Below are 25,223 nucleotides of genomic sequence, written 5' to 3'. Positions count from 1 at the left end.
CTCTCTGCACCTCAGGAAGGAGGCCTCCTCGGGGAGCTTTCCATTAGCAGTGAGCGGGTCTTCGGCTTTTTCACCCGGCAGGTTTCACAGGTGTGTGCATGCGTGTACGTGTGCGCGCACCGCGCAGAGCACCGGGAGTCACATGTGCTGTAAAATGACTTCTGTGAAATCACGGTCGGGGAGGTTTCTTTTGGGTTGGGGTCCCCGCAGGTTGAGGCTTGGTCTGTCTCCCACGGAGAATCTACACGGCCAGAGGAGCAGCGACCGCCCTGCGGGAAGACAAGCTCATCACACGCTGGATGCTTGTGCCCACCGCCAGCGCCCGTGGCACCGTCAGAATGCCGTAAAAGGAAGTCCTGTCCTACGAACAGCATGTTGCCCTGCGTCCTAGTCACGTGTGTTCAAAGTGCTATTTCAGGAAATGTAAACTGGAAAAACACCATTTTTTGTAACCCTGTTTTGGCATGTCATCATTTTTTTAATTGCTTCAGTGGGCGTCAAAAAAACGCAAGTGGCCCACTATATCTCGGCCTCTGAGTTAAAAGCCAGTTGGAGAGGCTGTCTGGTATAAGGACCCCTCGATATGGGATGTCGCTTCCCATTGACGCTGTCGGAGGTCACCGTGTGCTTGCTTAAACTCCTCCTGGGACGAGCAGCTCGTTACTCTGCAAAGCAGCTGCTTCCATCAGTAGCCGCTCAGCTTGTTATGAAGCCCCCCTGTGGCAAGACGTGTCATCAGGCAGGCTGATGACACGTCACCCGGTAGTCCCCAGCGCCAGCCTCTGCAGCCATCATGGAAGAGGCCAGAAAACATTTGAAACAGACCATCGTGACCTCTGACCGTCTCTCCTCCATGTTCCCTTCCCCTTTTTCTCCCAACTGTTCCTCCCTGATATGGTTCCTGGACTTTTTTAACCTCTTGGAAAATCACCTTTGGATGGAATTTTGCTTGTTCCTGTCCTCGTCGTGATGCAGCATCCAGAACAAAGCATCTTCTCAAGGGGACTGCCTGTGGGCGGGGCCTGTTTCCTGTGGTCAGACTGGACCCTATTTAGGAAACTGCAAATTCATGGGCTCTTTGCAGCAACCATGCCTCACTGTCACCAGCGTCGAGCTGATGGCCATTAAATACCCAGTTCCCCTTGTCCACGTGCAGCTCCTCCTGGCCAGGTGAGGACCACTGCTGCAGCCAGCTGTAGGACTCGCCGACAGCCATGGTGGGGTCTATGGGTTTCATGCTCCCAGCATGAACTATCTCCCCTGCCGACACTGTCCGAGAGGCCTCTACCAGCCATCAGGGCAGCAAATGGTGGGGGAGGGCTTCAGCCAGGAGAATATTCCTGAACGACCCATCCTCAAGGAACCGTCCAGGCACTTACACACTACCCTCAGGGCCCAGTCTTTCCATACCAATTTCCCCACAGGAAGAACGATCTATCTGCGTAACAGCCCAGAGGCAGAAAAATCAGGAGAGAGATCTAAAAGGCACACTTCAGTTTTCAAGTTTGTGTTTGTTTTTTGTTTTGTTTTGTTCTGTTCTTCCTCCAAAGCTGTTGGAAGGCTGAGTTACAGAAAACAAGCTCTGGCCGCCCCACCCATGTCAGCCCTAACAGCGTGAACACTTCTGGCCCAACGCAGAGCTGTGTCCCCCTGTCCCCCCTCCGCCCTCGCTGTTTTCCCTGCACAGATGTTTCCTTTTAGCGCCACTGGCCCGGTGTCAACAGAAATGTGGCCCGAGAACTTTCCACGCTCTCTTCAAAGGTAAGAGCATCCAGGCCGTGCATCTCCAAGAATACTGCACGGGCGGTCTCTCCAGCCTTGGTCTCCATGACCCTCATTAGGAAGGTCATTTGTTCCCTTCCAAGCCTTGTTGGTGTGATAATGTCATTCATTCAACAAGCATCGCCTCTCTCCCTGTGTTCTGTGGCCTTGTGATGAGGTCTCGGTCTCTTACGGAGCCTGTGCCTCTGGCCTGTGAAATTCACGTGGGCTTCTCAGTCTGACTGCCCCCCTTAGGTGGGACAGGGTGGCTGGAGTGGGGTACGTCCCTTTCTCCAGGTCAGTTAGGTTCTGATGAAACCCCAGCAGGCTCGGCTCTGGCTGCAGGTCCTCTGGAGGGCAGGCCTTGTTAAAAAGAAGAGGGTGCTCTGGAGAATTTCAAAATGGTTCCTTTTCCCCTCCTCCTGCCAGAAACACAAGATTTTTCTCTGAAATTCACTGTGAGAACCAGGTTGAGCCCCTGGAAGTAAAACGCACAGAAGTGTGGGACCTTTGGAGTTTTAACTCCCGGAGCTGTCCACACGGTGCCTCCAGCATTCGTCAGTTACAGTTCAGGCTCCTGACTCCCCCGGTTCTGGTTCCACGGAGGTTTCAGTGGGTTTCTGCTCCATTAAGTTGCGATTCTCTGAATTTGCCTGTTGGTCTCTTCCATTTGGGGAGCAGTGGTTCACCCTATGACCTCACCTCTTACAGGTCTAAGGAGAGTTGTTGCTTTCTCAGCTTGTTCAGGGTTGGCATCTCCCCTTCAATGACTGCGGGTGATTGCCAGGCCGACTGCAGGGCGTTATCACAGCAGTGAACTAGGAATGACTTCGGACCTCCTCCCCGGGACATTGAACCCCTCCCCAGCCGTGGCCCGGGTCCAGCGCCCTCAAGATCCACTCCCACCTCTGTCCCCCTGGTACATGCCACACCAGGGCTTGCGATTATTTTGATGAGTAATCCAGTTCTTCTCACGCAGGGACTGGATTTCCCTGCTCGAGCTGGGTTATACTTGGACCCTGGTCCTTGGTCTGGAGATGAGCAAACGTGGAACAGAGGTTGACTGGTTATCATTTCTTGAGGTACCTGGCTCAGGTCTGGTCTTTGCATGTTGAGCGGTGCTTCAGGAAATGGTTGTCCTGCTTTAATTCGGGGATGGGTCTTCTTCTGCCTGCCCAAAGCTTTCAGGGGAATATGAGGGACCAAGACCCCATCTGTATCCCAGGTCCGAGTCCCCTTTCTTTCCTGATGACAGCCCTGACTTTGGCAAAGGAAACCTGCCAAGGATGCACCTTCAGTCTGCTTTGCAGCTGTGCCACTCACACAAGCAAATCTCTGAATGCCAGCACTTTCCACGCTGCAGCTGCACATGTCTCTTTAAACCCTCCCGTGAAAGCCTTGTGGTTTTTATAGTATACCACAAGTTGAGAGTTGGCTGATGAGCCTGCCGTCTTGTTTTGAAAGGCTTTTCATAGCAGTTAATAAGTCAGCCAACCCAACAATCCTTGTAATTACCACTGACTCCGTGCTCCCGTATGGTAGAGCATTCCCATAACCCATGGCTTCGCTCTCCCTCTTCCCGTACCTGATCTCGACCCAGCACAGGCGGTCCTGGTAATGATGATGCTATAGGACGTCCTGGCTTATCACCAACCCACTCACCATCACCGCGGGGCCTCTGTTGCCATCTGCCAATGACTGTCCGAGTTCCCAAATCCCATTTCAAGGGGCTGCTTTCTAAGGCCACTTCTAATACCAACTGATTAGTCTGGGTTTCTCCCCAGAAGCGAAGCCCGAGACAAGGACTCGTGTCTGTAGTTTATTTGGGGGGTGGTCCCATAGGGAGTGTGTGTGTGTTGGGGGGGGGAAGACTGGGGAGAGTAAGACAGGGAAGGAAAAGAGTTGACCACAGTCATGAGCACTGAAGTGTGGCCCCCTAGCACGTTTTGACAAGTGTCTTGAACACTTCTCAGAACTGTCTGCCTACGGATCAAACAGAGAAGCATTTCTCCACTGGCTCCTGCCCCTGGTGGTTGCGGGCTGACTCAGGAGGCGTTAGGTCCCCAGCACTCTGGGCTGCGTGTACTTCAATGCCAAGTGGGCTCCTGCCAGCGTGACCTGGTTTCGGAGAACCGTAAGAGCAGAAAGTGAGAGGTGTACGGGAAGTGCTAGAAGCCGCTGCTCATGGAAGTGGACGGAAGCCTGTCTCGCAGCTGCGGCTGGCTCGAGGCTGAGGGTGGAGGCGGCCACTGGGGGTATCCAGCTCATGAGGCCTGACTGAAATGTTCCCCACTGAATGGCACTCATCCTGGGGCCATTCTTTGGGGGTTGAAATAATACTGGGATGAACTTTATACTTTGTGTTTTTACTTCTCTTCTGTCTTGAATTATTTATTTTGGTTACATTCTCAGAAGTGGAAATAATTAGGTCAAAGAGAATGGACATTTTTAAGGCTTTTAATATGCACTGCCAGAATATTTCCTAAGTCTGTAATAACACAGATTTATGTTCCACTGAAAGTTTAAATGTGAGACCATTGCCTTAGTGAGCAAGATGCAAACTAGTGAATATTCTAAATTCATGTATTTTAGGAGCTTGAAGTTACATGATTTGGGAAACCGAAGAATCCCAAATACAATAAAACTAATTTGGATATTCCGTAACATTGCATGCTTTCCTCGCCCACGCTTCCCCTCCCCACCCCCAAGCTCTTAATCGCCTTTTGGCCAACTTCAATGTTCTCCCTGATGTTTATTTAACGGCCACTAAAGACAGCTCTGGTCCTGTCAGGCGACGTGCGGATTCTCCAGGACAGTATCTTTCCAAGTTTTTGCCTTCAGTTTTCTTCCCTATTCTAAGTGCTGCAAGCATCAGACGTTTCCAATAGACACCTCTGCTAGAGAGACCTTGCTCATCTGGCGCTTTGTTTCACTCGTGCGCACTTCTCACAGGGAGGGGTGGCCTCCACGGACGGTATGGGGGCTGGAGACAGACGCTGATCTATTTCTCTCCTTCCTTTCTCACCGAACTGCTTAGCCCGCAGCCTACTCGGGAAGCTGTGAACCGCTGGCCTGGCAAAGCCTCACCTGTCTGTCTCATCTGTCTGATGTCCTTACTCACCAAGACTGAAGGCTTCTAAATTTTATTTGAACTCTAGCTGCACCTTGACCACCTCAGTGTTCCGCCACAGGCAGTCAGCCAGGAGGAGCGGGGGAAGGGGAACAGGGTTCTGCATCGTTGGGAGCCTGGTCATGGTGTCTGTAGGGACAATCACTGAAAAACCATTAAAAAAATAATGAAAACCCAGGCTGTGTTCTCAACAGGGCAGCAGCCTCAAGTCCAACTCTGGGCATCTGCTTCTCTCCACAGGGACGAACCTGGCCATGCTGGAAGAGGTACCCAGGCCAGGACCTCTGGAGCCAGGCTGCAGGGGCTTTGGCTCACATTATATATATATATATATATTCCCTTTAGGCAATAAATTCCTAACTCCTTGCCCTCTCTGTCTAACTGGAATGCAGAGAGCAAATGCCCCGGCTGAGATCCCCTCCTCATGAAGCAGGTCCTTCCCCAGGGATCTTTCAGATTGGGGAGCATCAGATCCCCAGGGAAAAACAGACTGCTCAACCCACGAGAATGGACGTAATTCTAACACAGGGCACTCTGAGTAGAATGCAGGCTTGTAGGAAGAGCCTTCTGAGGCCATCGAGAATGGCCTTCCCTCTGTCCCCAGAGCACGAAGGCAGGCTGGGTAATCGAATGACAACATCTCCAAAGCGGCCTTCTTAATGCTGACAGAACAAGAAAACCTTACAAAACACCAGGGAGTGGTTATGAAACACAAAACAATTTCAAAACAAGAATGATAAGAAAGGTTGGCTGAGGACCAAACTGGCCGCTAAGCCGCTGACCCCAGGGAGCTCGGCCTGGGTCTTCTGGCCTGGCGGGCAGGAAGGAAGACCCGGGCTTCCCCGGACATGGCAGGCTCACAGCCAGGCAGGAGCCCTGGGCGTGGGTGGATCTGGGGTGGAGTGCCTCGCCTTTCCCTCCCCCTGAAGCACCCAAGTACCCGAGAGGAAGGAATCTTTTCTTTCTTTCTTTTCTTTTTTTTTTTGGTCATTCTTATATTGAAAACTCTACAGGGGGAAAAAAATTCACAAAACACAAATCATAAGCATTTCCTGTAACTATTTTTCTGGGAAGTCCTTATTCTCGTGTGTTTGCTGCCGTTCTGAACTCCCACAGCAGGGGACGGACGAGTACCCTGGGGAGGCGACATCGGGAGGCCTGTGACCAGAGCCCTCCCCCAGGGGCGGGTCTCTGCACCTGAGGAGCCGCGGCTGGCCTCTCTGGGGGGGCCACCCAATGGCGACCTGGCTTACAGCTGAACAACTCCAGCCACACCGAACCAGACCAGAAAACAGACTTTAATTTCACACGTACACAATAGTTAAAAAAAATAAATACAAACTTTGGCTTAAAGGGGAAGGTGAAAGCCAGCCCCCTGCGCTGGGGTTGCTGTGCTCGTCACCCCAGGAATCCGACTCTCTGTCTCTTGGGCCCCAGGCTCTCTTCCTTGTGCAGGACGCTCTGCAGGGAGGCGTGCAGCACCTTGCCCACTCGCTTGCCAGTCTGCAGGATGGAGAAGGGGAGAGAGCACAGGCTGTGAGGCTCGCGGCCCTGACCGGGAAAGGCCTCCCTGCTGCCAGCTCGCCCTTCCCATACTGCACGCGCGCCGTCCGCTCTACACGCAACCAAACACGGAAAACCCACAGCCCAACGCGACACGTCATGGAGAAACCTATATACTGAAAAAAAGAAAGGAAAGGAAAGGAAAAAGATGGTGACCCCAGGCAGCAAGCCGCAGAGACCGCCGAGCACCGCCCGGGCTTCGCATACCTGCTGCCCTTACGACAGCGGCAATACTGTCAGCGAAATCTGCGCCTGGCTGCGGCCGAGCGCCGCTGTACTGCAGCGGGAAGGCACAGGGAGACCACACGCACCCGAGTCTGATGAAGAAACAGGGTGCTGAGGACCCGTCTTAAAAAGCAGTTTCTAATCCACTTGCCAGAAGATCTCTAAGGAGAACTCTCGGATGGGACCGAAGTCAACACCCGATGGGGTCTTCGGTGTTACCGCCATGCAGAGATGCTAAAGGCAGGACATGCTGGATTCAAGACACGTCACGGTCACACAACCAGATTCCTAACTGGCCCTCACACAGCAGACAGAAGGGGGCGCCTCAAAAAACCCCTAATATATAAAAATCTTTCTTCATGAAATTTATGCTGGCTGTCACCAGGCTCGTGAATCATTTTAAGAATACAATGAACCGACTTCAAGTCTCCACCTCATCAAGTCTTCCCTGTTTCCATAGCGGTTTGAATTTAACTGCCACTGGTTCCATTCTCAGCAATGTCGGGGAGAAAGATACGCAGGCCCAGACCCCACCCCAGTCCTCCCAGTTACAGGCGTACTCTCCCCAGAGCTGTGGGCTCTGTGACAAGGGAGTGTTACCAAAAACTTGTATGTAAAGATCATCTTGGCCTAAAGGCTGGGAATGACCAACCCTATGAAATACAGCACCAAGGTCAAGGTCCAAGGTGACTTTGGAAATATTTTTATCACGTCAGAGGAAGAAAAAATACCAAAGTTGGTCAAATAGGGGTTACTGATTATTCAAATAAATGAAGGCGGAGAGAGAGGAGACAGACAGACAGCAGGACCTGAGAGTCTGAACCTGCAGGAAAGAGACAGCAGAGGGCGGGGGTGGCAGCCGGCGCAACCCGAGGTTCAGGCTTCACCGTGAGGGGCAGGGCTGGGTGGCTGCGTCCTTGTGCGAGGTAACGGTGAGCCAAAGCCCCAGGGCTACGGTCCCCCTGAGCACGTCTGCAGACCGCATTCCCCGAGCCCAGGGAGCATGGAGCGCAGCTCCCTGAACTGAGTGCTGGTCCCGCTGCCTGTCCACGCGGCCAGGGCCGACCTGGTTCATAAGGTCCGAACAGGGCGGCGGCTGGGAATGGGGCCCCCGGAGGCACATGGCAGGGCCTGAATCTTCGCACCAGCGTTCGTGAGCTGGGGGACCCGTGGGCGGGTTACGTACCCCCTACCTGCCTCAATTTCCTCGTCTGTAAATAAGGATAACAACAGCTGTCTCGCAGGAGTGCAGAGGATGAAATAGTGCACATCTAAAGCGCGAGGCACAGGGCCCGACACGGCAAGCACACAGTAAAGGCCAGCCAAGACGTTTCTTGTTTGGGCTGTTGTTTAGGTGCTGGCATTCTCACCGTGTTCTCCTGGGTGACGGGTGGTTCCTTCCTAAACAACATCTGAGAGCCACTTGTCTAGAGAGCCCTTTGGTAGAACTTATAAAGCATTTTCAGCGCTTTCGTTTAAAAAGATACACCAATTTGCCAAGATTGGTAAACTGCAAGAAAGCAACTGTTGCCACGCACGGCTGGCGATGCTGAGCTCAGGGTGCTCACCGGAGCGCAGAGTGAGCTGACACGGACCGAGACCTCGTGGTGCAGCTGACTCTGACCCGTGCTTCACCGCCGTGCCCTCACGAGCGCCTCACGACAGCCCCAGCGGCAGGTGCGACCACTGCTAAGATCCCACTTTGCCGACAGGGGAGCGGTGGTCCAGAGCCAGGATGCACTGGGCAGTACGTCTCCCAGGCCCGTGCCTGGGTCCTCGACACTACGTACACTGCGCATTGTTTGCTTTCAAATAAGATGATCAAAAGAGAAAAGAGACACCAAGTGCTGAGCGTCCACAGTGAAAACTCATTGTTTCTAGGGATGAAGGAAGAGTTTAGATGGCAACCTTGCTTACTGTGACTTCTGGGCAGGTGCTGTGGTACAGTGGTTACCTGAAACAGAAACACCTGTGTCTAGCTAACTGCTCCTAGCAATTCAGTCAGTTGGTCAGACGGTCAGTCTCAAAGTCCTCAAAGACTCCTGGAAAGTCAAAGTGGCTGCAGGGGAAGGAAGGTCTAGGAAGACAGTGTAGGTGAGCAGGTCCTGGTCCCTGCCTCAGAGGGGCTTCCGGGCCAACAAGGGAGACAAATACATTACCGCATCAGTGCAGAGCCACAGGCCGTTAGGAGGGTGCCCCACCATGCCCACTAACTCCACGTAAACACTTCTAGACCCACGGAGAAGGGGGACCCATCTTCTTTCAGTCCCCTGGCTCCACCTTTGCTCATTCCCTTCCAGAGACAGGAAGCAGTCAGCCAGAAACTCAATTCCCTAATCAAATCACAAAATCTTGGGATTTTGGAGTAATAAGCGACTCTCCGTTATCAGGCCAACACTCTCATTTTGAAATGTGGAAACTTGGGATCAGAGATGGAGGAGATAAGCAACGGTTACTGGCAGGCCCCCCACCTCCCAGTCAGAGACCCCCACCGCCATCCCTGGCTAAGTCGGCAGCCACCCAGCTGACACCAGATGTTCTCCATGCTCCAAGTCTGGGGTCAAGGGCGTAGAGGGCAAGAATGCTGATAGTGTGACCAACGGGGCAAGCAGCAGCAGGCACTCCCGGCCAGGACCCAGCACCTGCCTCAGAACCAGAGCCTCACCTCCATCATCTCGAAGACGCTCTCTGGGTCGAGGCTGCCCTTCCCCACTTTCCTCGTGCACGTCACCACACCCTTGCTGGTCACGGACACCAGCAGGCTGGCCAAGGAGCAAGCCTCCTCCTGAAGAGTAGCGTCCACCACATGTCGGTAGCCAATCTGCAAGGCAGAGCAGCAGAGCACACACGTGAGTAACACACACCCCAGGTCCCCATCCTTGACAGCTTCCCGGAAGGAACATCCACGCCGGCCAAGAACCTGCGCTGCCCACTTAGGATCAAATTTTAGATGCTGCTCATGTGGAAAATATCTGAAGCGACGTTCAACCATTCTCTTGCAGGCCACCGTGAGCTGTGTAACAGAGCATGAAATGGAATAGCGGGTGAGGGAGTTAGAACTATAATTCAGAGAGCGTCCCAGTCAGAGGCCACCAAAGGCTCTCGACAGAGGGGCACAGGGAGAAATTCACATGTGAGGCCACAGGGATGTTTCGCTGATGACAAAGATGAAATCAAGAGGGTCCATGCTAAGGGACATGCTCAGGAATGAGTCAAGCAGGTGGCTTTAGTCAGTCTCAATGCCTAGGTTTATGAAGTGATTTTCATGGAAATAAACCCGACCCATTCAGTCTTATTTTTATATAATGAATCCTACGTGGATCAGAGATGATCTCGGCCCAGACAGGCCTGAGGCAGTGCTGGGTACCCATCACCATGAGCCAGACGTTAGGGTCCACGGGCCTCTGTGCTCATGTGAAAACCATGCGTGACCTATGAGACACCCAGGAGCTGCTCCAAACCCCTCGCTTCAAAGATGTGGACGCTGGGGCCCAGAGAGCAGACAGTGTTTGCCGTTTAGCCACTCTATTACTGCACAGCCAGCCGAGACCCCACGGGGCTGAAGGAATGAAAGGGAACACACCTACACGGCGTTTCGGTGAGATGCCCAGGACATAGGAGGAGTTTAACAAACTGGCTACTGTTATTATGAACCCATCCGTGTGCTCCCGGGACTCCATCATTTCCTTCAATCAAGAAGAAAAGAAAGAGTTGCCCACAGTAGTGATTGCTAATAAAATCAAACTATTGGATTTGGGTTAAAGCTACTTTTTTCTATATAGTTTGTGGGACTATAACTTTTCAACCTATCAAGTAACCTCAACAGGTTGGGGTTGAAAGAGACCAACAGGGAAGACAAAAACCATCAGATGCAAGCTCACACCTTGCACAGGGTGACGATGCAGGGGACATTCTCCACACTTAGCCGGATGCAGTCATAAGGGTCATCAGACAGCTCAATGTCCTTCGACCCCTCTTCATCTTCCAAAACACGAACTCTTGGTATCCTGGCAACAGAAGCACAATTAAAATTCCCACTTACTGAAAGATAATTTCTTTTTCTTGTGACTAAGAACAGCAGTGGGAATCCCTGCGGAATCCCTCTCGTTCCTGTCAAAAGCACAGAGGTGACATCGCAGTACAGTGAGGAAAGGAGTTCTTTTAAAAAATGACGTTTGGCCAATCTGATACGCACAATGAATCCTGATCCCTACCTCACACCACGAACAAAACTCCAAGCCAAATGGACTGCAGATGTAAAGGTGAAAGATAAAACAATAAAGCTTTCAGAAGAAAAATTAAGAACATCTTCATGAGCATAGAGTAGACAAAGATTTCATGAACAGGACACAAAGTTTCATAGAGGGAAAAAATTATAGATTCAATTATATTGTAATTGAGACACACACACACATTATATTAAGATGATAAACTTTGTTCACCAAAAGACATTTAGAAACTAAAAGATGATCCAGAGTGGAGGAAATGTGTGTGCGTGTGCGCGCGTGTGTATAAACTGACATATTACATAAAGGATTCCTACTAAACATAAGTAAAAGACAGATGGTCCAACAGAAAAATGAGAACAAGGACTTTATAAAAGAGGCTATTCGTGTAGCCAATAAACACACAGAAAGGTAATCAGCTTAAATATTCAGCAATGAAATGCAAATTAAATCTATAATGTGACATACTCACCAGAATGGCTAATATTAAAAAAACAAGGGTTGGCAAAGATGTGGAACTACCCAGAACTCTTACACCCTGCTGCTGGGAGTATCGTCTGATAAAAGCACTTTGGAAAACTGTTGCAGTATCTACTAAGACTAAACACAGCCATACCCAGAAGTGTCACCCCATCCAGCAGAAATGGGTATACACCAAAAGACACGTACCAAAATGCTGATGTCCAGCACCATTTGCAATAGTTCCTACCGGAAACTACCCAGATACCTGTCGACAGTAGACGGGATAAATAAACTGTGGCACATTCACACAATGGAACAGCATACAACAAAAAGCAAACTGTGACTATAAACCACAATACAGACGTCTCCAACCTCCTGTTCAGTGAATGGGGAAGACACAAGAGAAACACTGTGTGATTCCATTTATAACGAGTACAAAACCACTCTACTGTTTTAGGACAGTGGTTATCCTCAGTGGATACGGTGACTGCATGGGGTACAGGGTGGGAGGGCTTTTGGGGGGCTGGCAATGCTCCGTTTCTTGAGCTGGGTGCTGGAAAATAAAGTCAGTCCAACCCTGGTCTGGGGGTGAGGAGCCAGGAAGGAAGAGGCCGTCTGTAACAGAAATACTGTTGGTGCTTCTCCCTGTTCTGCTAACGAAAGCCCCCCGCGATACAGCCCTGCGGCCATCCCTACATGAGCCCACACTCAGACAGACGAGTTTGAGACAGAGAATGCCCACGAGGACCAAGGAGAACTGCGAGGGTCTGCCGCCCCAGCTGAAGTCTCCAAGCCAGGGGCCACCAGGGTACAGGCACTAAGTAATATCCGATTTGAACCAATCAGGTAACCAGTTTGAATTTAGGAATCTTAAAAAATAAATGTACATGCACACATGCATGCACGCACACACACACACACGTACACGCACACGCGCGCGCGCGCACACACACACACACACACACACACACACACGCCCCTTTGGCCACAACGTGGTTTGGTAGAAGGGCTAGAGAACACTGTCCAGAGAATGCCCTCTCCCCTTCTAAAGGGCTCTGACTGTACAAAAGGTCTCTCCATATACCGAGGGGACCCAATGCCTCGTAGAGTCCCCCGACCTCGCTGCTTGCAGGGCTGTTCTTATTCTGGGGATGAGCTACGGCTATGCCCATGGCAGTGTCCCCCGCAACCTGAGCAGCTGGGTTTTGTCATCCTGTTGTACAGTTTGCCCAACACGTCTCCCACAGCCAAACGGCCTCATCTGGTTCCACTCTCTTTTTGCCCTGGTGCCCATGGAAACCAGCTGGCAGACAAGGAGTACGTTCTGAGGCTTGAGGTAACAGATGGCAACTTCCTTTCTTCTCCAGTAGAGCCCAAGCCCAGGCTGCTGCTGCTGGCGGTTGGTGGCCGGCCACAAGTGCCAGGCCCACCCCTCGACTATCTCAGCCAAGAGTCTAGTGGCACAGCAAGGGGTGGGGACTCTACAGCTTTCATTATCAGCAACTATTCGATCTTGTACTTTCTGACCTAAATTTATTTAACTTTGCTTTTGTTTTGATTCAAATTATGGAAGTAGTCTAAATTCACCACAGAAAAACTCTAAAATACAAATAAATGTTAAATTGCTCATAATATGGAAAATAATCACAATGACCATTTTGTGATATATCCAGACCCAAAAGTAAAATACAACAAAACAAAAACCAGGGGCCTGCACTTGGTGGCTGGTTTCCACAGTAACAACCTTCTATACAAGACGTCGCCGTGTAGGTTTCACCCCCACGTGTGGACATGGGGTTGTCACCAACTTCTCACAGCGCTGTGAGGGGCATTTCTTGGGTTTCTCTGCTCACTCACCCAGTTAGCTCCTTCGGCTGCTTCCCTAGACCTGTCCACTCCTCACTCCCTAATACGCCAGGCCCCCCAGCACCCCGATGCAAGCTCTCGTGGAATGAACACCCCACCTACACGTTTACTTTCAAATACTGCAAACTTTCCTCAAAGAACCCGGTGCACGAGGCGGAGGGCCGGGGAAGGGGTGTTGCTGTAGAATCGGTCAGAGGAAACGTCAACTCAAAAAGCACTTAGAGCCACGTCCCTGCTACGCGGCCTGTCTGGGAAGCTGAACCACAGAGGCATAAGCATTTCTGGCTCGTAAATCAAAGAGCAGGTTGCGACCCTGCTCACAGAACACGCGTGCATCCGGCCGGGGGCTCTGTGAGCACCTGCCGTGTGCCAGGCACCGCTCATGGGGCCGGGATACAGCGGACACAACAGGCACAACCCCGACCCCCGGGAGCTTCAGCCAGGAACAGTATCTGGACAGTTGTTGGTTTCTGCAGTGGTTGGTTTTTACTCTTTTTGCTACTCTGTAGTTTTCTAGTATTTTTCTACATGGTACATATTTACTTATGAAAATAACGATACAAAAAATAAATACAAAAATATATACATATATTTAGTTCTAACTTATGAAATCTGTTTTCTGGAGCTTAACATTAAATACCCCCATTTTCAATGCTCGAATCCCTTGTTATCTTCACCTATGAGCTTCTATAGAAATTTCCTCCGTGTTCCATCACAAGGTCTACTCAGGTTGTTTGTGCGCCCCCAGGACCGTTTCCAGGAAGACTTACCTTGTATTGAAGAGAGCGGCCTTCACAGCAATGGAGATGGCATCGAACAAATTTCCGCCACATTCCAGCAGCTAAGGGAGGCAGAGTGAGGAGGGAAGAAAAAGCAAGCGTCACGTCTTACTTAAGCATTATCCCAACTAAAGGACACTGACCAAGTGTTTACAAAGTGAAGATGAGGACGTGTGGCCGCTCTCCTGGCTCACTGACACAGTGTGTCCACCCTAACTGCAAACACGGCCTTGTCATGGCTGTGCTTACATGGGCCACGCACGCGAGGTCACACGTGGCCCTGGCTGTGGTGCCACCTCTCAGAGGCCTTGGCTCGCAGTGCACCTCCTCTAATGGGCACCCCAACCAGCTGCGCCTGCACTGAAGGAGGAAGTGATTGCCCCATTTTGCCCCAGATGGCTCCCAGTTGCAAACGCAGTGTTACACTCGTCTTGCTAACACACGCCCGGCCTCCAAACAAGCAAAACCTGGTGGCCACTGATGCTGCGGCCGCTACCAGGTTCACGCTGATCAGTGTGGTTACCGACTGCATGTCATTACCAACGCACACAGTCCGTGTTTTACATTAAGCATAAGAATTAAGGTCTTTCATACAAGTTTTTCCTATGAGCAAAAGTGCTGCCTGCACTTATGTGTGCTCATTCACCAGGGAAGGTTGGAGCACATTATTAAGTGGAGGGTGACACAACCTTCTGTCCTCATTTTAGAGAAGCCTTGGCCTGAATCTATGGAATGAAGCCAACTGGGCTACAACAAGGAAGAAGAGAGAGGAAGTCCTGCATAGAAAGAAAAGTGTATTTCCACGTGTTTCTGCTTCACGTACGTCCCCTCTTCATCTGAACTGTGAGCTCCTGCGGGCTGGACGCTGTGGGGCTTGTGCATCCCTCTACCCTCAGGGTCCAGCGGAAGAGCTGCCATGGAGATTATCTACAGAAGACAGGCAGGCCCTACGCCTTCTAAACTCAGGGAACAGTCAAAAATTACACCTGGCCTGTCTCATTCACACACTTCATTCACGCCCAGTGTAAATCTCCAATTCCACTTTTAAGCTCTCTGAGCAAACCTCATATGATCCCCCAGCCAACATGACCACCTGGCTTCGTGACTGCAGCTCGTTCTTCTAGCAGCTGGACTGGCGCTGCCCTACTCTGGTTCAGATTTGGCTGCTGCACAGCAAAGAGTTCCAGTGAGAGTCCCTAGTCAGCCCGCCTGCATTTGACTCCTGTCTTTACCAGTTAGCTGCGTGCCCCTGGGTGGTCCTAAACCTCTCTGTGCCTTGCGGAGGGTAAAAATCACAGCTGTCTCATGGAGTCGTTATAGAGGTTGATGGGTTAGTATTTGCAAAGCCCTTAGAAGTGTGTTTAGCACATAGCTGGTGTTAGCTACGTGTTTTGTTCTGTTTTTATAGTTTATAAACAACAGACAAGTATTTCTAAGTCAGCTAAGTGTTTTCATATAAATACTGACTTGCTCTTTCATTTTCCCATTGTCCTCACCGACTGAGGACGCTGCTGTGTTCTCCATCCTCACAGCCGACAGCCGTGGTTCCTAACCCCGGCTGCGCAGCAGACTCCCGGAACGCAGGAAGAATGTGGGGCGGGGCCCGGAATGCGAGCTTGGCTCCAGTCCCTAGGTGGTCCTGAGGATCAGCCAGGGCTGAAGACCACCCTGCTACATGTGCTTCACACAAAGGAAGTGCTAGATAAATGCCGACATCTGTCCTAGCACTTGCAGGGCCTCTAAACTGGTGAGGACCCTGGAGAGCGCTTTGCCCGATGTTCACTTGACAGGTGAGGACACCGAAGCCCTCTCACCTGCCACACAGCGGCCCGACTCCCAGCGCAGGGCTCCCTCTACGGTCCCGCACTGTGTTCCACTAAGGCCAGACACAATCGCTGATTTTTGACATGCCAGCTATTTGTCGAGGGGCCCCTGAAGGGCAGGCGCCCATCGGCCTATCTTCTGCCGCAGGGCACAAGGGAGAGCCTGCTCCGGGCCCCTGGTCTGCCCACCCAGCACCCTCACAGAGCTCTGCACAACGGGGGGACCCCGGTCGGGCGTGCAGGTCTGACACTCTTCTTCTCTGCCATTTGCTCTCCTCTGAGCTTCGGATTCCCCCTCAGTAAAGCGGTCATACTTTATGGGGTGGCCATGAGGTTTAAATCCAAGTGCCTCCTTCTCGTCCCCAGCATATACCAGGTGCTCACAGACTTTACCTTTCTCTGCACAGCGGTATAGCCAAGAAGCAGGGGGAGGGAGAGGGAGAGGGGGCTACGAGACCCAAAGCAGCCCTGCTGGGCTGCGAGAACAAGCCCAGATGAGCTGGGGTGAGGCTGGGACCTGCAGGACATCTGGTGTTATAGGGAGACTGGACTGGGGATGCGGAGTAGCCTGGGGGTGTCTGCCCTCTCCAGAGAGAGAGCCCCGCCTCATCACAGAGGCGGGGAAAAGCAGAACTGAAGGAGAAGACAGGTTTGGTCACAAACGCACCTCTCCCTGTCGGATGCACAAACCCTAGAATGGTTCTTTTAGGGGAACGGCACAGCTTATTCTGTTAGCCTTCTGGGGGGGGGGGAGGGATTTCTTTTCATAAGGTGAAATACTGTGATTTATAATAAGAAATACATATTTGGTTTTGGACCAGTTTCTGGCACAGAGCTCCTAAAACACCTAGAATTTCCTAAGTGATGAGAGGGATCTGCTTACCTGAAGAGCCAATCATGTGATTATAGGGTTGGAAAATTTCGGTCCTACTTCCTGACCTAAAGGGAGAATAGAGGAGCTGGAGGTTGAATCAGTCACCAGTGGCCAATGATTTAATCCATCCCGCCTATGCCATGAAGCCTCCATAAACCCCAAATGGATAGGTCTGGAGAGCTTCTGGGTTGGTGACCACATGGAGGTGCAGGGAGAGTGACCTGCTCCGAGCCTGGAAGCTCAACGCCCCTTCCCACAGAGCTCGCCCTATGCGTCTCTTCCATCTGGCTGTTCCTGAGTTATAGGCTTTTATAATAAACCAGTGATCTAGTAAGTAACATGCTTCTCTGAGTCCTGTGTGCCGCTCTAGCAAATTAACTAAACTCTTGGCAGAGGTCATGAGACTCTCTGATGTGTGGCCAGTCAGTCAGAAGCACAGGTGACAGCTGAGGGGAGAGACAGTCTTGCAGACTGAACCCTTAATATGTGGTACACGATGCTACCTCTGGGTGGACAGTGTCAACTGAGTTGAATTCTCAGAAATGCTGCTGGTGTCTGAGAACTATCTGTTGGTGTAGGGGAAACCCCATGTGTACACTTGTTGGAATTGGGACCAGGAACCCTTTCATAAGGCAAAGCCCCCAAACCTACTTGTAGGAAGTGGAGCCCATCAAGAATAAAACATGTCTGCCCCAAAAGCCTGCTCCTCCTCCCCCCCCCCCCGCCCCCCACTATTCTCAGACACCAGGCTCAGCGCCTCTGGCACCACACGCAGCCCGCAGCCAGAGGCTCAGATGACTGCTCTTTCCTTTCCACGCCCAACGCCACGGACCGTGTGCTAGTCCTCGTCACCACTCCCGGGGTCATCACAAGGCCGCACTGTGAACGCTCTCCCCACCAAAGGTGGCCGGTACAATGTCAGGGTGACAAAGTCCTAACAGATATCCCACTTGCCATTAAAAAAGTATGAAGAGTAAAGTCTCTGCGAAGTTAAATTTCTACTCTCAAAAATTTACCCAACTGGGGAAAAAAACAATACTGGAAATAGGAGGATAATCTGACTGTGATAGATTTCAAGTAAATGTGCCTGTAGTAAAAATGTGAAAACATGGTGTGCCCAGTGAGTGTTTGTTTTGTTAGAAAGATGGGCTCTGCCTGACACTTATCCTGACAAACTGGTAAAATAAATCATAGGAACTTCATTTTTGCAATCCCAGTGACAAGACTGGATTGGCATCATCTTGCTTCAAACATGGACTCAATGTACAATGTATACACACACACACACACACAAACATACATGTACATATACATACATATACATATACATACATATATCTACATATATATATTATTTTCTTTTTTATATTTAGTACATTTTTAGATGTGGAATAAAAACCTACTACCTAAACAAAAGCCTATCCCCCATTTCACATGCACAAAGCACGTTCCCATCAAGGCCGAAAGCCGACATTTGCTTTCATGGAAGAGAAACCCCTCTACAGATATAAATTATGTGAGTGACACAAACTGACCTATCGCATTAATAATATAATTTTTAAAAATGCTTTTCTAAATTTATTAAAAACTTTCCTGATGACATTTCAAAAGCTCATGTCGTCTTCCAAAATAAATAAAACCTTAAAAAATATGTTAGAGAAGAAATCCGAATCTGAGGAGTCTTAAAAAGGTCGGCAGGGGACAGTGACACCGTGCACCCCCGGAGACACCTTGCTTACCACATATCCCCTGCTCACGGCAGAAGGGTGCTGGTTCTAAGCTGAGATGTCCTTACACCCGCCAGTTCCCCAAAAGCCTTCGCTGAGAGAACAGGCCTCCTGACTGAATGAAAAGTGCGTCAGGCCCCAGTACCAGGCCGGCCTCCTACACAACCACACGAGTGCACAGACACTGAGGAGCCACAAAGCGGGGTCACCAGAGGACAAACGCCACGCACCACGACAGTCACATCTCTAGCTGTTTAGGGGGAAAGGGGTGGCTATAGCGTCCTTCAGACACAGCGTGGGCCTTCAGGGGTCACAGTGAGGGGCGGCACCTCCCCGGCAGCTATGACGTCTGCCTCTCTCTCACTGGTAAGGACTGCAGGCCGCCGGTTCCCGCCTCCTCAAAACCAGGGCCTGCAAATTACCTGCTTGGTAGGAATCGCACTTCGAGGTACATCCTGCTCACTGGAGATTAGAGAAAGCAATTGGGCTTGTGATTTCATTGTTCTCGCCTATTAGTGTCAGCATTCAAAACAGCCCTCACCTGCTGGACAACAGTAACCACTGTTATCCTTTAGCTATGTTCCATCCACTGTCTAATTAATTCGACAGTATCCAGAAAGGCTACACTGTTTCATGCAGGGCCAACGTTTAGAGACAGCCAGGCTGCTCCTCGTGAAGCCCACTATCGGTCCACAGGATCCGCTCTATCCTTAGAGTCAGAAAAGAATCTGTCTGGTCAATGGCTTAGCCTGTGTCCTCACTCTGGGTGGAAGACGTAGTCACTGACTTCAAGGTTCACAAAATTTAATGAAAAGGAATAAAAGAGAACAAACAAGAGCCTGTATGTGAATAAGCAACTGGCAAAACTAATGAAAGCTGTAAGAGAAGTTACCGCCAAGTGCCAAAAACCAGGCAGAGGAGCATCTGGGCGGGGAGACAGCAGGAAGGAAAGGGCCAGGCTAGGGAGGCTCCCGCAGGGGCAGGGGGAGGAGGCAGGGCCTCAGGGTCCTGACCTGGGAAACGAGGGACTCAAAGTAGGCGGGCTACAGGGTGCTTTTCAGGGAGGTCAAGGACAGACACTGACACTTTTTGGCCCAATACCTGGCTGTGAGGCCCAATACCGCTACTCTCAAACTGAGAGCTCCTGGGCTACTCACTTCACCTCTCTGTGTATTAGTTCTCTCACTTATTCGTGGGGGAAATCACAGTATTCACTTGCAAAACATCTATCTGTAAGGGTTAAATGAAAATTCATGTAAAGAGTTCATCGCCGTTCCATACAGAAGAATATGGCCGCTTGTCTAAATTCTGCGCACAACCCTGTCTGGCACCATCTAGAGAGCATCTCTTGGTTTTCTTCCCTGACAACCTCTGTGGATAATTTTAGGTGCTACCGTGATACGTTTGTCACTTTACTGTAGAATGTTATTATATATACGCTACTACACATATGCTGTATTTAATTTTTTAAAAAACTATTATTACAAGAGACTGATTTTTTCCCCAAGTAATCTCACCCTGGAAGTCGAAAGTATCTACTTGAAGAGAAAAAAAGCACTGAGAGGAAAGTAGGCCAAGTGGTCCCCGGCAGACACAGAGCGTGGCCGGTACGGCAACATGACACTCACCAGCACGTCCACATAGAGGATCCAGCAGTGCTCCCGGGGACTGATACAGAGCGACTTCAGGTCCACACTGCTCTTGTTGTTGAATATCCGGTACAGGGTGTTGGCAATCTCTGTGCCAAGGTCATCACCGCCTCGACCTTCAAATTCAGGGGTGGCATTGGCTGAACTACATGGAAGGGCAATAGCAAAGCCGGTGAGTCTTTTCAAATGCAAAGAGCAAAGGTGAAATGCTTTTTTCCAGGTGCCCTGTGGAAGGCCGGAAAAGCCAGCGCTAGAAGGAAAGTCACTGAAATGAGGAAAGGCTAGCATCTGCCACTTTTCCAGCCTCCAGACACACACGATGAGCCAGGCTGGCACCATGCCCTGGATCTGTCATGTGTGTAATTGGCAGTCCCCCTTGACTTCTAAAAGCAGCCATCTTTATCTGAAGAGAAACGAGAGAGGAATGGTAAAGTGAACTTCAGCCAGTGATAATCAACTCTCTCATCTGGGAGCTCAGGAGATACTCTCCTCTGTGGGCCCAGGGAGCCAGGAAGCCCCGAGAATCCAACAAGATGGCTTAGAGAGGGGTCCCTTTATATACAGCAGCCCTAGTTTTCACAGCTTCTGAATGCATGAGGACACTCTCCAAATACAAGTCGCAATGTTGAGTACAGTAACCTTGCTGGAGTGACTTAGAAGACACGTCCGACAGCATGCCAGAGCCACATCATAAACTCCAGATTATCACTGTGCCAGAAAGCAGGGAAATGAAGCTGGAGAGAAGAGAGACTGCTGGCTGATTAAATGTTAGGTTATCCCTTTTACTTTATTTGCTATTTTTCCAGAGAAAACCTTTTTTATTTTGGCCTCTTGAATCTCATGCCCAATTACCTCAAACAATGAAGAGGATCAATGTTTGCCAGTCTAAGTACTACTTGAGTGCTTAACAGGAAATTTTTGAGGGTTTGGGCTTAACAAAAACAAACTCTTAATGAGATAAGTAAACATTCCAGGAATCATTTGACTGTAATGAATAAGGCCCAGAAAGGTAAGAAACCAATCGTCTCAGCATGGACTCTAAAAATCACATATTGAAGCTTTCTGTTCCCCAGCCCATCTGTCCATCCACTCACCCAAGTGGAAGGTGCCCACCTTATGCCAGTCACTGGAGACCTGGAGATTATGTAAGCCGGATGCAGACTCTAAGTCAGCAATTCCAGTGAAGTGGGGGTCAGTTTCAAGATAGGAAGGGAGCAAACAGCAGAACTGGGAGATCAGGGAAGATCTCAGTGTTGAGAGTTCTGGGAGACCTCAAAACTGAAGATGAGTGGAAGTTGGTCAGGTCACAGGCAGGTGGGGCAGGGGGTGTTCCAGGCAAAGCAAAACCTGTATGAAGGCCCAAGGCTGTGCTCACCTTATTTGTATAACACTAAAAGAAATCTCACCTAATATATTTAAATTCGTTTTTGTCTACTCTATTCTAACATAGGTGTAAAAATGAATCCTAAAACAATCAGAGTGCATTGTTGTATAATGCTTCTCTAACCACGTAGTCTTCCCTTACTACTATGAGCCAGCAGAATCCCAATCTTAAGTCCCCAAGAAAAACTTCATTACTGCCATAGCAACCTCGTCGGTCCTTCCTTCCCTCTGCCGGACTCAGGCACTGAGCCATTGAAAAAAAGCTCATTTGTGGTGAAATAATCAAGTCACCAGGGACCAAGCTTATTTTGCACATCCAGCAAAACACAATCTGTTCCCAATTTAAACACTAAGCAATCAATTATAAGTTCCATCTTTTAAGTGTCTAAAAACACTTCTATATAGATCTCTGTGTAGACACGTCCAGTCCGAGATGCTTATGGTTAAAATGTTAACCTTTTCCGGCTTATAGTGGCTCGCATCCCCCTGGGTGTGACTAATTACTGGAGGATGACGCATTAACTCTTCCACAGCCCTAAAGGATGGTTTACAGAACTTCCCGGGTCCTACTGGCTAAATTAATCTACCTACAAAACCACATCCCACTGGTTTTTTGATACTGGGTTAATTAAAACTAGAAAATTTTCTCATTTAAAAAAATTTCTTTTTCTTTATTAATTAAGCATGCCATTCTTTTGGCACAGCTGGTAGCCAGGCAGAGAAGGAGGTTTAGAGGCAGACGAGACCACAGAAAGCTCCGATGTCTGGATGGTGTGACTCTGGCCATGGAGTGACTCTGGGGAGGAGGCTGGAAAGAAGGAAATTGTTCAGGGTGTGGGACGGGGTGCAGTGCTTTGGGTAACATAAGAAAAGCCAGAGCCGTAGTCAATAATATTACAACTATGTATAGGACCCAGTGGGTACTAGACTAACCAGAGGGATCACTCTGTAAATTATATAAATGTCTAATCACTATGCTATACACCTGAATCTAATATAAAATAATATTAAATGTCAAATCTAATTGAAAAATTAAAAAATAAAATGGAAAAAAAGCCAGAGCCCCGGTATTCTGCCAAAGGACAAAGAGAAGGGCTGCAGAAGGAAAATAAGGGTCCCTCCCTCATCACTAGGGGTGCTCACAGCACAAGGACCCTTTCTGATAGAGTTGGGCAGAAATGCAGACCCGGAAAGGGCCTTAGAGGGCATCTCCAGAGGACAAAAAACACATGCCTGCGGGGGCCACCCAGGGAACTAGTGTATCTGAACAAAGAACCATATGTAATTAACAGGGAGTGATGGAGACTGTGGAAAACTTCCCAGCCCTGTCTCAAGGCATTTTAATTCACCTTTAAAAAAAATATCATTAGTGAAACAAAAATCTCACAGGTGGGGTGTGGCCTGCAGGATAGCACTGTGAGACCTCAGATGGTCCTAGTCTCTCATTGTACCAGGAGAAACTTTAACAACTTGTGGGAATGTTTACCATGCACAAGACACCACTCCGAGCACTTCAGATGCATTAACTCGTTAACTCTCACACCCTCTGGGGAAGGCACTATTACCAGCCCCAACTTAGAGACAACAGAACTGAGTCACAGGAAGATTCTAACTCAGGTGCATCTGCCAGGCTTTGCTGCACCCTCCCTGGATGTGTGGTTTAGCATGCGTGGCTTGCAGCCTAGCATCAGCCAGGTTAGCTTTCCTGGGGCCTGCCTTATGCCTCAAAGTAATGAATGGGTGTTCTGGTCTTGGGACTTACTACTAGATCACAAATGTTAGAGTCAAGGAATGCAGACCAAGGGAGCCCTGAGTAAGAAGCTTCTCTATTAGGTACAAAATTTAAAAGGAGAGAGACACACAGGCTGGTAATCCTAGCCCTCTGCTCAAAGGCATCACAATATATTCTTTCGGTAGGGGGAGCCTACACTTAGTTTTTAGCATAAAACCAAATACTTTTTGTTTATACCGTTACCTAAACCAATTTAGCTCCTTCATAAAGTATGACCTAGCCCCTCCTCCAGGGCTGTTGAGAAATCACTTACTGAGCTGGATAAACTAATAAAAATCTTGGGGACACTGCCCTTCCCAAGTCTCCAGCCCTGTTGACTCATGCCTCCACTCGGCTCCTCCTGCTTAACACATCTCTCTGGTTTCACTGGGTACGCTGAGATCAAGGCCACATCTACTTGCAGTGGGACTTCAGACACTAGGCCCACTGTAGTTTCTGTCTAGCCTGCAAGGCCATGGAGTCTTCCAGCCAGGCTGGGCCAGGAAGAAAGGGTGATTCACTGGGTATCTGGCTGGGGGCCTTACCCCTCCGGGAGTCACCCAGCCCCAGGCAGGTCACAATTCCTACCTGTGTGCACGTGTATTCGTGTCTGAGGCTGCAGAAGTGTACCCGTAAATGGGTATGGGGACACTAGCACATTTTGAGCTTGCCATCTAAGCCCTTGTTTGACATTTTTCGGAGGATTATTTCATCGACTCTGGAGACTTTCAGGGTACAGCTAGCCTCAAACAGCTTCTGCAGGCTGCCTCTCTGTTTTGCCTCTTCAGCCAAGAGCAGTGCCCCCCTCACGCAGCACTAAGCAGCAAGTAAGGAACAGATCAAGTGGCTCCATGCACCAAAATACAGGGCTCAAAGCTTCCAGTTAAAATTAGTGAAAAACACAAATGATCACATTGAAAAAGAGTTAAGGTCCCAAAGGGAAGTGACAAATGTTGGGCATACTGCCCCTAGTTAAAAATTGTCCCCATCCACAGGCTGGTTAGAGAGCTGAGAGGCGATCTGATGGGCCGCCACCTAGTGGTAACCCAGAGTGGCACACCAGCTCATTCCATTCTCAACCTCCCTCTGGGCTTTAGATGGAACCTTTCCCAAGGTTTCAAAGTTCCTATTTAAAATGGCCTATTCTCGGGCAACAACTAACAAACTAAAGACAGGAGACAGAAGCCAGAAGGTCCGAGTTTGCTCCCAGTTTAGTAAAAGTGCTGCCAGCCATCTCTGGAGCAGAGCTCAGGGACCTCGGGTCCTGACTACTCCACCAGTGAGGGGGTCAGGGTCAGGGTCAGTGCCACAGGGTGGGAGGCAGCGTCCACCTCAGGATCCATGTTACTCCACGCAGACAAACCGAAGTAGAACGAGTTACCAGAAAGTACAGAGGTCTTGGAAAACGAATTTACTTGTTAAAATTCAAATTAAAAATTCTTTTAATTTTTAAAATTTAAACAATTATTTAAATTATTTAATTTAAACAACTATTTAATTATTTAAATGATTTAATTTAAAGAAACCTGGAAGTGGCTTGTAAGAAGTTACGTCAAGCTGGGCTCAGACTAGCAGGAGGGGGCCCCTTCACCCCTTACTGCTCGGTGAGAACCCTGTGTCATTCTGCGGATGGGCAAGTGCCTCGAGCTCTCCAGCAGAGGCCCCACACCTGGGGCCTAGAGAAGAGGAGGGCAGCTCCCTTACTGTTGGGCACGGCCAAGGTGCCCAGAAACCACTCCCATTCGCTGGATCGAAATAAAGGGGTTTGTCTGTTTAGGGAATTTAGAGTTGCTCCCTGCAGACTCGAATAAGGTTCTGAGGAAGATGGCAGCCAGTGGTGCTTGGTAATCCTCCCTTCTCTGTAGGAAAGAGGGGTTTTGTGAATCTCTCACCATAGTTCTACCTGCTGGGCTGATCACACTCTCTGGGCACTGGGGCTTCTAGGCCTGCTGGGGTTCTCCTGAGACGTACGAAAAGGGAAAGA

The 25,223-nt window shown here is 49.8% G+C and overlaps 1 protein-coding gene across 1 annotated transcript in view; it reads right to left on the bottom strand.

Annotated features, from left to right (window-relative positions):
• Window positions 1-6,170: 6,170 nt before the first annotated feature.
• EXOSC7 (exosome component 7) overlaps window positions 6,171-25,223 on the bottom strand; it is a 29,297-nt gene continuing 10,244 nt past the window's right edge. The window contains exons 4-8 of the mRNA XM_006914854.3: window positions 20,065-20,230; window positions 14,004-14,074; window positions 10,563-10,686; window positions 9,345-9,500; window positions 6,171-6,394 (exon numbers count right to left, since the gene is read on the bottom strand). Of these exons, the coding sequence (XP_006914916.1) occupies window positions 6,290-6,394; window positions 9,345-9,500; window positions 10,563-10,686; window positions 14,004-14,074; window positions 20,065-20,230 (622 nt within the window). The 3' untranslated portion in view covers window positions 6,171-6,289. The remainder of the gene's footprint in view (window positions 6,395-9,344; window positions 9,501-10,562; window positions 10,687-14,003; window positions 14,075-20,064; window positions 20,231-25,223) is intronic.

Source organism: Pteropus alecto, unplaced genomic scaffold, assembly GCF_000325575.1.
Source record: "Pteropus alecto unplaced genomic scaffold, ASM32557v1 scaffold156, whole genome shotgun sequence".
NCBI lineage: Eukaryota > Metazoa > Chordata > Mammalia > Chiroptera > Pteropodidae > Pteropus > Pteropus alecto.
This window is presented reverse-complemented; position numbering and strand designations above follow the sequence as displayed.